At 35.7% G+C, this 13,154-nt stretch overlaps 1 protein-coding gene across 1 annotated transcript in view; it reads right to left on the bottom strand.

Annotated features, from left to right (window-relative positions):
- The window catches only part of LOC108671064 (protein slit), a gene marked incomplete at both ends in the record, with an annotated part of 31,033 nt that extends 18,118 nt beyond the window's left edge, over positions 1 to 12,915 (bottom strand). Inside the window, 8 exon segments of the mRNA XM_047885743.1 lie at positions 703 to 774; positions 1,826 to 1,897; positions 2,445 to 2,516; positions 4,464 to 4,535; positions 6,159 to 6,303; positions 9,636 to 9,871; positions 12,214 to 12,285; positions 12,844 to 12,915. Of these exon segments, the coding sequence (XP_047741699.1) occupies positions 703 to 774; positions 1,826 to 1,897; positions 2,445 to 2,516; positions 4,464 to 4,535; positions 6,159 to 6,303; positions 9,636 to 9,871; positions 12,214 to 12,281 (737 nt within the window).
- Between the last annotated feature and the right edge of the window lie 239 nt (positions 12,916 to 13,154).

Below are 13,154 nucleotides of genomic sequence, written 5' to 3'. Positions count from 1 at the left end.
GTCTTCTTCGTGGGTTTTCAGGTCTGAGTCGTCAGGTGTCAAGGTGTCACGTCATGGTATTTCCAAGTGTTTATTCATCTCAAAATCATTTTAATAATGTCGGAATTTGAGCTTGTTCTTGCATTATTCTGAGTTGATAATTAGTCACATGACAAGATAGGATAAACAAAACTAAATAAAACTAACTAGTTGACTAACAACAGCAAAACACGTTTGAAAGTACTGTAGAAACATTATTTCCACTTTGTTTATAAATTAGTTTCGCGATTTTTATATTATTTCGTACGTTTTAAATTTCACTGTAATTTCCCTCCAGCAAGAATCATTATCAGCACCAATAGTCGTATTTCCGTTCAATCACTATTTCTTTCTCGCTCGTAATCGGCGATCAGACAAAGAGCCACGTTTAAATCTCACCGAAATGCAATCGAGGAAGGGAAACTGTTCTATTTTGTCAGCGCTATGGAAAAACGATTGGAGCGTCACTAAATCCTATTAGACAAACTCATTTCCGTTCAATTTGCATCAGACGAGAGAGGAATTAAATATTTTAACTTGAGCAGCGAGTACACGAAGAACTCAACTCGATGTAAGGACTTAAAAATTGAACACTTTTTATTGTGAACTTAGGAAATCTTACAGTGAATGATGATTTATAACTTATAACTTATAACGCAATTGTAAGCAAATTTCTTAAACAACAAAACCTTTAGGCTGACGAGATCTCTGAAGGCGTTTGCGTGGACGCATTCAATCTTGTTCGCGTTCAGCAGCCTGCGCAAATCAACAGATAAATAGTGAGTAAATTGATCAACTTAAGTATTAACGCAAACGTGAATTCATCGCAAATAAAAAAAGCTAGATCAAATACCACTAAAGAATTAATGCAAACATGACTACGCTCGAAGTTGACCTAAATTGAAAAAGAATATTTTTTTAATCATTCTTGTATGAGATAGATGAACGAGTTTCATTTTAGCTGCTGCAATAGCTCCTCTCTCTCGCTGCAATATCTCCGATGCATTGAAATAAAAAAAGTCATGCAGCTCAATTAATATTTGATTGCCGAGCCTGGCAATATGATAAAATTTACATTGGATAGAATTTGAAAATATAAGGCAGGCTATCGCCAGCCATTCTGTTACCACAACAGCTGTCTAAATTTCAACAGGCCAGCTAATATATGCGGATGCATTTTCCGGTAATTATTCATGCTAGGTGCAAACGATCACTTTTGCCTGCGATAAGATAAGCGAATTATATTTTTTGTTCCTTTTTATGGAGTATTTGAGAGACTTAAAATTAACGACGGGCTAAGATAGTGAAAGTTCCAGTTGCGCCTATAAAAATCCTGACGATTATCAAGAGACAGAATTGGTCATGCTAACAGATAGAAATTTATCGAATATTTATAGATTATACAAAAAATTTAACATGAAATTAAGAAATAAATAACTTAATTAAAGAAAATTAATGCAAAAAAACTTGCCTCACAGAATTGTGAACTTGATGAGGATGACAGCTTATTACACAAGCATTTCACACAATGATTAAAAATAATATTCGATCGTGATTATACAAAATATTCAACATTTCCGACATATATAACACATATAAATAATATATGGATGTAATATACTAATATATATATATCCACGGCCGAGCACTCACAGCAGCCAATGATTATAAATAATATTCGATCGTGATTATATAAAATATTCAACAATTCTGACACATATAACACATATAAATAATATATGGATGTAACATCCATATAAATAATATATGGATGTATACTAATATACATGCACAGCCGAGCACTCACAGCAGCTGCAGAGATGTTAACCCTCGGAAGACGTGTTCGGATATCTCCGTCAGTTTGTTCCCGTACAAAACACTGCAGAATAAACATTATTTTATATTAAAAGAAACGATAAAAACATTATTTTCAGTAACATTATTGGAGAACGATAAAGGGAAGAATTGGGCATGTTATTCAGTGATTTGGTTTACTCAGAGTATAAATTTTATGGGATCCAGTGAACAAAATTTAAGCGTCAATTGTCTGAATTAGTTTATGGGTAAATCAAATTACTTGTTATAAAATCTTACCCAAAAAACTTAACGAGTGAAACAACTTAAACACCGACATTGGTCTAAAACTCTAACAGTGGATATTCTGAAGTAATTAGTTAGCGGCTAAATAGAATGCATTGTTAAAAAATATAACTCAGTCCTCACTGCAGTGAGTGACGGAGAGCGCATTTTCTCGTCGACGGAAACGTGAAGTTACGGACGGACAGACAGACAGACGTACGGTCATGGCAAGCACAATAGTGCATATTTTCCATAAATGAGAAAATGCGCTAAAAATCTTACCCAAAAAAAACATAACGAGGGAAACAACTTAAACACCAACATTAGTCTAACAAATGGACACTTACATGGAATTCAAACTTCGCAGGCCATGAAAGGCGTCGTCGGCAATGGAGGCGATCTCGTTATTGCTCAGGTCACTGCGGCAGAAAAATAAATATTGGCTTTCTATTTTATTTATATATTTTTTACCAATTTATATTTATTATTTTCAAACGTTATTATCAAATATTGTATCGCTTTTCATAAGACAACGGTGAAATTAAAAATTCCACATTTTTAGAGCATTCAAATCAAGTAAAAAGCAACAAACCAAACACCAGTTCATTTCATTATTGTGACGGTAGACTACACAAATAACTTAATATCTCATAAACTGACTATGATATACCTATAAAAGATTCATTGATTTTTAAAACAAAATATCCACGTTGTTTTTAACGTGGACTATATTCATCAAACAATTTGAATCTTACACTTAAAAATATAATAAAAACGGACTAATAAATCGAAGGATAAGTCAAATCGCTTTGGAATGTTTTCACGTTAATTTATAAAATATCAAAGTTAAGTTATTAAAAACTAAACAATTAAAATAATGCACATGAAAGTAATATTAATCCCAGCGTTTCATGGCAGCGTTTGCATTCAACTGACACTGCTGGGAATTATTTCTTCGGTAGAGTAACTGCTATACAATACTAATTTCTTTTAATAAATAACCACGAGAGATTTGCTTAAACTCAATCTTCATAAAACAATATAATTACAACACATTACAAGATAACTAATACAGTACGTGTCATTTACATAACACTGTTAAACAGAACGCCAAGTTCTGATAGTACCTCTCACTAGTTAGAACTAAGTTCACACAGGTACAAGTTATTCCCACAGCACAGTGAACACGGGACTTAAGTTGCAAATCAATTTCCTCAATTTGCAAATCCCACACCAAACTCGAGACGTTCATCAATAAGCTAATGGATGTGTTTATCCATATGTTTGGGTCCCAAACCACACAGCTACAATTCCCAACATCATAACTCATGCTGTATGCATTCAAATCTTGAATTTCTAAACTACATACAGAAGCCTTAATAACGAAATACAATCGGTAACATATAAACTAACTGTCAATGAACAAGCCGTTCCGGAAACTTCATTGAGTTTCCCATGGACATTACAATACTCCATTACTAAACCATGAAATCCAGTTGATCGTGCATTTCATTTCCCGTTAAATATATTCTATGACTCAGTTTGGTGGGAAAATCTAAAGTGTAATCTATTGTATGACTCCGTTTGGTGGGAAAAATCTAACGTTTAATCTATTCTATGACGCAGTTTGGTAAGACAATCTAAAGTTTAATCTATTCTATGACGCAGTTTGGTAAGACAATCTAAAGTTTAATCTTTTCTATGGCGCAGTGTGGTGGGATAAATCTAAAGTTTAATCTATTCTGTGACTCAGTTTGGTGGAAAAATCTAAAGTTTAATATATTCTATGATGCAGTTGTGTACGAATAAGGTACACCGTTTAATATATTCTACGACGATGATTTAGATGAATTAAAGCTAATACTTAATCCATTCTATGACACATTTGCAAATCATCTTATAAGAGAGAAGAGGGTTACTACAAATGTGAATTTTAATTCGAGGCAAATTCAAGAATATATTCATGAATAGTTAAGAACAGAATTAATCAATGTTTGAAATCTGAATCATTCATAGCAGTAATGGCATAAAGTTTCAGGGTCTATACTTTCAAAAAAGTTAAGAGATCGTAAGTTCATCAGCCAATCATTGACGGCCTTTCAACCAAAATCCACCAATCATAGACAAGAAAATAGAGCGTAAGTACTTACGTTCACTTAGCCAGTTTTGAAAGCATAGCCCCAGGTGTGTATTAACTTGCTACACAAGAAATGTGTAGCAAATACAATATTAACGATAGTAAAGTAAATACAATAAGATTAATGGTTCAATATTGAGCAAGCTAGCTGCAAAGTATTATGGTAGGAAAGTTTGATAAAGAAGTACAAACTTACGAACACTGAACGCGTGATACGTGGATTACTCACATGCGTTTCAATAAACGGAACGCGGCGAAGGCTTTCGATGGAACTTCGACGATCTGATTGTGCTCCAGTCGCCTGAAATAAAAAAAAAATAGCAATAATGTATCAAGTTATCATTCAAAAATTTATCCAAGTAACTGACCATTATTTTAATCTATTTTTTAAACTTTCGTCAGAAAATCTCGGTGAATCAGGAGAGAGTTCGCAAACTCGAAATTTGAAAGAGTAATTTCTCCATACAAATACTAGGTAGAATAAATTTTATGGAAAATGAAATCAAGGCTAATTTAAATTTCATTCAAAACGTAAAAATCTCGTATTCGGATCCGAGATTTTTACGTTTCGAATGATAAAATAAAATAAGTAGATACATCCGAGATAGATTAAAATTCAGTCGGGAAGATCCACGAGTGATTATAAACCAAATGCGAGCCCAAAATGCCAATCGCAGAAATAACAGTTTATGTTGTATAAACCTAATTGTGTTGTGGTTTGTATTACAAACCAGTAAGTTTAATACTCTTGACTTATCTCAAGAAATAATCTCCACCTTCTTGTCTTAGTATCAAATACTGCGAACAAATATTAAATTCTTTCTGCCAAATACAAATGAATCTAATGAAAAGCATTTAAGAATTACGAGGGGATCATTTAGGAAGCAATAATTAATATCTTGCAAAATGAAACGCGGCATGTAAATTCAGAGCAGTAACAGTGATCAAGTCTACGCAATACTGATGGAAACCATGCCACGTGCCAGGCAAAGCCGCCAATCTCAGGAATTTTTATCTGGTTTGCACAGCTCCGGCGCGTCGCTAAAGCTCTCAAACTCCATCTGCATTCTGGGCTGGCAAGAGGGACTTCGCTGGAGCAAATCTCGGCTGATGGGCGGCCATGCGCCGGCCATGGATAACGAGCCTACACTTTATGAAAAATTACCGTTAACGGTATTACCGGCGTTTCAGTGGCCGGTCGGCACGTGAAAATAAACACCGTTTCGCCGTTTTTATTCTAATTTAACACTAGAAATCCGTAAAACACCTGATAAAAACGGCGAAACAATTTATTTTCACGGGGCGACCGGCCACTAAAACGCCAGTGGGACCGTTTTTTCACCGTTTTTTCTAACAGTGTAGAATTTTCAGCCTATACTCTTTTCGTGTGTATTGGCATTAAGCCAAGACGAGGCAATGGTTGTGGTGTTTAATACTTAGATCAAAATACAAGTTATAATAACGATGAACCATTTAACGTGAAATCAAAAATTGTAGATGTTGGAAACTCATGTCACGCAGTTCGATGGTAGATCATGAAATGATTCTGCTTGATGGTTGGCAATGAATGTCCCGCAGTCCGATGGTATAGATAAGCAAGATCTCACAGTTCCATTTTAAACAAGAAAGTCTTGCAATTCGATGGCTGGCAAGAATATGTCTCACAGTTCGATGGTTGGCAAGGATGTCTCACAGTTCATTGATTGTCAGGGAATGTCTCACAGTTCGATGATTGTCAAAGAATGTCTCACAGTTGGATGATTGTCAAGGAATGTCTCACAGTTGGATGATTGTCAAGGAATGTCTCACAGTTCGACGATTGTCAAGGAATGTCTCACAGTTCGACGATTGTCAAGGAATGTCTCACAGTTGGACGATTGTCAAGGAATTTCTCACAGTTCGATGATTGTCAAGAATGTCTCACAGTTCGATGGTGTCGTCGGGGATGTGTGTGGGGACGCGCTGCTGCCCCGTGTCCCTGCAGTCAACGATGCCCTGGCCGCACAAACACCCGCGGGGACACACGGGCGACAGGGTGCACTCACGGGGAGCGCTCGACGATACTAGACCTGGGCACGTAATACAATAATTACTCCAATTATAATAAGTAAAAACTGGAATTCATTTAATGAATATATACAAAAAATTCACGCAAATGTGTGAAGACATTTTCTTAACAACAGCTGAGATGTCCACCTAGGAGAATGGATCAAAATGTAAATTTTTTGGCATAAAAAAACAACTCTCTCCTTTCTTATCATAATTAAAAAGAGGAGAAAGAAATTATGGCAATCTTTGTCTCCGAAATAGATTTACGTAACAAGAATAGCAAAGTTACTTCAATATAAATCAAAGGTTAGAGTCCCAGCGTCGTCAATGCGTAATTACTACCAACAAATGGCGTAGAAACGCTGCTCTTCGATCCTTTCCCGTTCATAATTCCTCCCTATAATATAAAGAGGCTTATGGTCCGCAGTTAGTCAGAACTGAACAGGAACTTTAATTAAAATTTTTGTCCGAAATAGTACCATGATTGATAGAAAAATAAAAATTCTATGTTGCATCTATCGCGATGATCTGAATCTAGGAAGAAAGTAAAACGAGAAAAGACTTCGCGCTAATTAACTGCTTTGGTAACATTAATACGGCAAAGTAGATCTTTAAAAACTCAATTGAACAAATTTAATCCTCTAATAGTTTTGGCTTCCTGCTTGTGCGACAGCGTGACATGGATGTCGACATAGAGACCCTAATTAACCATCAGGCTTTTACAGAAAGGGAGGGTTTACAATGAAAAATACCCGGCCCAGTAGAAGAAGGGTCTTTCCGAACTCTGAAATTTTGCAGTTAACTACTCTTTGAAGAATGTGCTTGAAAGGGAGAGAAAATGAAAGAAAGGGCAACAAACAAAAAAAAGAAAATACGATTTAAAAATGTCTGCTAACAACAATAAGCACTGCAGCCGATCAAGAGATCCAGAGAAATGCGTGTTACAGGAAATTTGCTCTTAAAATATGAAATAAGGAGAATAGGCCTTATTGTCACGGATCTAACCCTTTGCCCCTTTCCAAACGAAACTAAGAAAGCTAAGCTACTTAACTGTCTACATTGAGAGAGTCTAAAGATTGGTTAAAACAAAGAAGAAATTACAGCAAATGGAAGCACAGCTCGAAACAGATAAGGTATGCAGACTAGCATAGATATCAATAAATTTTATCTCACACCGTGCAATGGTTTGCAGCATTAACGACAGGAATGTAACTACGACTTATTATTAAAACTTGACTTCATACTACATAAATGCCGGGATATTTCTCACATGTATCCCAGCTCTACATAGAGAAGCAGTTCGTGCAATGTAGAAAAATGTAATAAAAAAGAAGTGACAAAATTTGAAAGCTTGGCAAAATCTCAGACGAAGAAACATGGAGAACAAATGGAGTGCAAGCCATCGCATCTGTAAAAGAGAAATAAATCCTGGCGGCGAGAAGGCATTGGTGTCTTTTTGGGCGAGCGTTTCCTTGCCAGCGACAATCCAATTGCCAGGCGTAGGATTGGCTTCTCGCTCCGCTATCATGAGAGAAATTGCCGTACAAAATTGCGGTCGAAACGAGCAAATAAACGACAAGTCTGAAGAACGCGAATTGAAGCGAAATACGTAATTGCGAATGGATAAGGCGGTGTGCGGGAATCGTGAAAATTTCTTTGGCTTGTCTAAATGTTAATTTCGAGCTCTGGTCTGACGGGGAAAGAATAGTCGTGCAGACAGAAAAGCCATTTTCGGTCTGCTATTTTAAATATTAAACTATTTAAACTATTATTAAACTATTTTAAAAATTGCTATCAACTATTAAATAGTTAATACTATTACTATTTAATACTATTACTATTTTAAATATTAAAATAGTTTGATCGCTCTTATAACAAATTAATCTACAATTTAAGAAAAAAAGAGTTGCCAGGAAAAATCAATATACTTTTGTTATTACTTGCATTAGCTTCCCAATTCCTGAGAACATACTTAATAATGCACCCATTACATGACCGAATTTCAATCTCTACTTCAGATCGAGTTCAGTATAGAAGAAATGAGTAGGAACCGCTTTGGCGTTATAAACGATTACGTGTCGTCTATTGATTACAATACTTATAAGTTGATTAAACAAAACACCCTATAAATTAATTACAACAAAGGGAAAATGCAATCTCGACTTTAAATTTTCCGTTCCAATGACTTGGACGCTATTTTCGTGCGCGACCAAAAATTAACCTTCAGCTATTTTTTACGTACGATGGTCTGTGGTTTCATTTCCCACAGAGAAACCTCGTTATTTCAGTACTAGTCAGCAATAAAATCCTGTTTTAAAAAATAACACTCAGAAAATTCACGTGAAGCAAGAATGTGTAACAAACCAAATTCGGTTCTCGTGCGATAGCCTGTCGAACTGACACAGGCAGTCAGTATAATCATGCCATGAAATAATAAAACGCAGATACCATCCCAGACCAAAGCCTACAACTGGCGTCAGCATTTGCTGCTGTTCATGAACACATTTCTTGGCACCCAATTAAATTATCAAATTTTTCGCATTTTCGTTACCGTAAACGGCAAATTTTGCATTTTGTAACGTATTCTTGAGATTTTAACTTTTCGCGAAGTCCTCGGTTTATGCGCAGGAATATTGACCGCCCTTGTCAGTTAACACTCAATAATTGAATAATTTGTTATTATAAATTATTTGTATTTTGACAAACGTGATATAAAGTTTAGCTTCACTGAATGAAATTCTATCAATACATGTCTTTTTGGCTTAAAACCTCATTAATACATTTTGCATATATAGTAAACATTATCAATCCAACCAATGTTCACAATTTGCAAAAGAAGTTGAATTTTGATAATATATCTTATTATACACAAAAAAGCAACATTAAGCATGTACAAACAACAAAACACTATGCATAACTTTTAATCAACAACCAAATCCCAATCAAAACCTGACTTTGTAATAAAAGCCTTGGATCAAAACGGGTGTCTATTATAATAAATTGGCCCACTTTCAAGTCCCTCATGAAAGTACCAGTGACCTGAACACTAAAAGCGACTTCGGTGAATATCATATCTCTGAGTCGGATCTTGTGATAAAATCCTTACATTAAAACGCGTGTCAATTATAATAAACCCGTCCCTCTTAAAAATCCTTTATATAAAGTACCACTGGCATGCACATTTGAACTCGCTCTGGGCGACATCGGTGAATATCCTATCTCTGAACTGGACCTTGTGATAAAATCCTTACATTAAAACGCGCGGCAATTGTAATAAACCCGCCCCTATATATAGAAATAATAAGAGAATAAATAAATAATAAATTATATCCCTTTTAAAAGTACCACTGACCTGCACACTTGAACTCGCTCTGGGCGACGTCGGTGAGGATCCTGTCCCTAAGCCTGCTGGGGGACGAGCACCTGATGTAGGGCGCAAGATGCGGTGCTGACGCCAGCCAGCGGCCGAGCCAGGCCAGCTGACAGTCACAGATCAGCTGGTTGCCTGAGATGCGTAGGGCGCGCAGTCGCGGGGTGTGGTCGAACGTGCCGCTCCACAGCGTCGTGATGTTGTTGTCCTTCATTGTCCTGGGTAATTAAAGACGAGTACTGTTTAAAAGTTTATTTTTATTTAAAGTTATAATTTTATTTTATAATTTGGTCTTTCGTCATCCAGGTCAAATAGATACGATTAACGTTGTTTAGCTTTTTTTCTTAAGTTAGAATTGAAACATTAATATGGCCAGTTTATCGGCCTGGCAATCGGCAATCGACCGCCAATGATTGTCGTTTAAGAGCTTCGTTTTCTTCAAGGTTGTAGTTAAATTTCATTGATATGGTCAGTAAAAAAGATAGCGAAAATGAATTCATATTACTTCCTGTCAGGGACATAAATATTAAGCAGAACAAGATGCACAAAAAGAAATGACGGTTTATCATTTGGATACAAATTAAATACTAAATATTAAATTCAAATCCGTTCACTGTCGTTAAAAAAATTAATTGTACGATGAAATGAATGATGACAAATGGAACGGTAAACAATAGGTAACATACTACATTTAACCAGTTGCGATTGAGGTTAGGTAAGTTCTGAATTTTAATTTCATTATTTTGGTATTTCATCATCAAGGTCAATTAGATACGATTGACGTAGTTTAGCTTTTTTTCTTAAGTTAGAATTGAAACATTAATATGGCCAGTTTATCGGCCTGGCAATCGGCAATCGAACGCCAATGATTGTCGTTTAAGAGCTTTGTTTTCTCAAGGGTTGTAGTTGAATTTCATTGATATAGTCAGTAAAAAAGATCCAGAAAACGAATTCATGTTTTTCCTGTCAGGGAGATAAATATTATGCAGAAGAATATGCACTAAAAGAAATAACGGTTTATCAATTGGATACAAATTAGATTCAAATATTAAATTTATACCCGTTCACTGTCGTTAAAAAATATAACTCAGTACTCACTGCAGTGAGTGACAGAGAGCGCATTTTCTCGTCGACGAAAACGTGGTCACGGACGGACGGGCGGACAGACGAACAAACAGACGGACGGACATGACGAGCACAATAGCGCCTTTTTTCCCATAAATGAGAAAACGCGCTAAAAATGAATTGCATGATGAAATGAAAGATGACACATGGAACGGAAAACAATAGGAAACATACTATACTTAACCAGTTGCGATTGAGGTTAGGTAAGTTCTGAACTGAAGGTAGCGAGCGCATATTTATCTAAATGATTAATAACCAATCAATAATTCTGCGTGGACGATTACTTAGATGCTCAAATGACGTGCAATGACCAAAAGTGAGCATGAGATTCTCGACATGAAATTACATGAGAAGTCCAATAATTTCATGCCAGTTAACATTCTGATCGGTGTATATATAGCTTTTGAGGCTCAAAATGCATGAAGGCATGTGGAAGCGGATTCTTAGGTCAACACTACATAGGCGGAAATTTACGAATCGCTGGCAAAAGCTTGTATACATTTTGCATTGGATAGCGATTGAAAAAATTTAAATGATCGAGAATAAAGTAACGGTTTAAAAAAGATGATGGAAAACTGGCGCATCTACAATATATGTTTACTCATCATATTAAAACATAAGCACAAAACGGGAAAAAGTAAGAAGATATTCTGTGGTTTAAAACACATTACTCCTGCGGTAACGTAAAACAAAAAACGCAAAATAAAATGTCGCCAAACCGGAGGCTAGAAGGACAAATGGCTGCCGGGTTTGCGAAACGTAAGCTAGGCTGTCAACGGCGCCTTTGATCGCATTACGCCGATTACCGACCAAAGACATTCCCTGAGCACGGTTACGGGCGAATCTTTGTGGCTCGTGGGGCTGTGTGTGCAGTGCCACGGTCTTAAATATAATTATATTATTTTTCAAAAAGCTGATTCGACATTTTATCTGAATCCTTGTATTCTAATTTCAATATTTTACGCAGTTTGAATTATATTTTTGTTTAGAATTTTCAAGGATAATATGAGAAAATTTTCCTGAATAAAGCCTTTTTTAATTGTTTACTTTTAAAACATGCCATCAGGCTATTATCGCGACAATCCATTAATCAATTTATATGCGCAACTAATGAAACTGTTCGGTTATACCCGATTAATATATTTTGTGATCAATTGATTAAAAATAATTGAGCCATGAAAAAAGCAGAAGATGCAAGACGAGATCTTCAAAGATATTAAATAAAATTAATAGCAAAGCCAGGTACATTTGAATTTGCCATCACAAGACCGTCTTTATAATCTTCACTTTCCCTCTACAGTATTTTAACCACCATGCATATCTCCGGCCAACAATGACCCGTTCAACGGATCTATTTCCATTGATATTTTTCAGCAGGGAAATAAAGTTTACATTGATTTTTAAAGTAAGGAAATAAAGGTAAATATTTACTCACAAGATCTCGAGGAAGGTGAGGCCTCTGAAGGCCTGCTCGTCGATGCAGCTGATCAGGTTGCCGTCCATTTGTCTGCCGCAGAACATCACAAGGACGCGTCAACAAGCGGTATTGATACGAAACCTTCTTCATAAGTAGTATTTACGTCACCTTGTGGCGATTATTATTACGTCTCTTTCATGACAAGTATTATTACGTCACGTTTATGACATAAATTACTCACGTCACTTTTATAACAAGTATTATTTCATCATCTTTATGACGAGTATTACTCACGTCACGTCTATCACGATTTTTACTCGCGCTACTGTTATAACCAATTTATAAGTACAATATACGACACGCAACCCTAGAATAACGTTCAACTCATGTTTTACGATTATTATTTATTTAATGTTATGAATAAGTGTTATTTAGACTATTAAGCGTATGAATTATTCGATGCTTCATGTAATTCGATCTACATGAATATCGAGTCATCATTCTACTCAGAGAAACACCACGTCACATTAATCGACGGCACATAAAATGATGTCATTTACGCAAGCTTTACAAAAAAATAAATACGTCGCTGGTTAATTAATACAATAAAACCAAGTTAATAAACGTACAATAAAATCGTATACGTACAGGTACCGCAGCCCAGTGAGCCCTGAGAACAGCTTCGCCCCCAAGATCTTGAGGCGGTTGTGACTCAGGTCTCTGTGGGGGACAGGGAAGTCCATTAAAATATTATATGATGTTCAGATTACTAATGATACTGACAATATGAATAATAATGATGAAAATATTAATAATAATAGTGAAAATATGAATGATGTTGGGACTTGAGATTATTATGATTGAGATTGTTGATGAGATTGAAATTTAGCATGATGATGAAATTTTGAATGATACTCAGACTTTGAAAGATGACATTACGAATGATGTTAAGTGGTAAA

The sequence above is a fragment of the Hyalella azteca genome, unplaced genomic scaffold (assembly GCF_000764305.2).
Source record: "Hyalella azteca isolate HAZT.00-mixed unplaced genomic scaffold, Hazt_2.0.2 contig2958, whole genome shotgun sequence".
Taxonomy (NCBI): domain Eukaryota; kingdom Metazoa; phylum Arthropoda; class Malacostraca; order Amphipoda; family Hyalellidae; genus Hyalella; species Hyalella azteca.
This window is presented reverse-complemented; position numbering and strand designations above follow the sequence as displayed.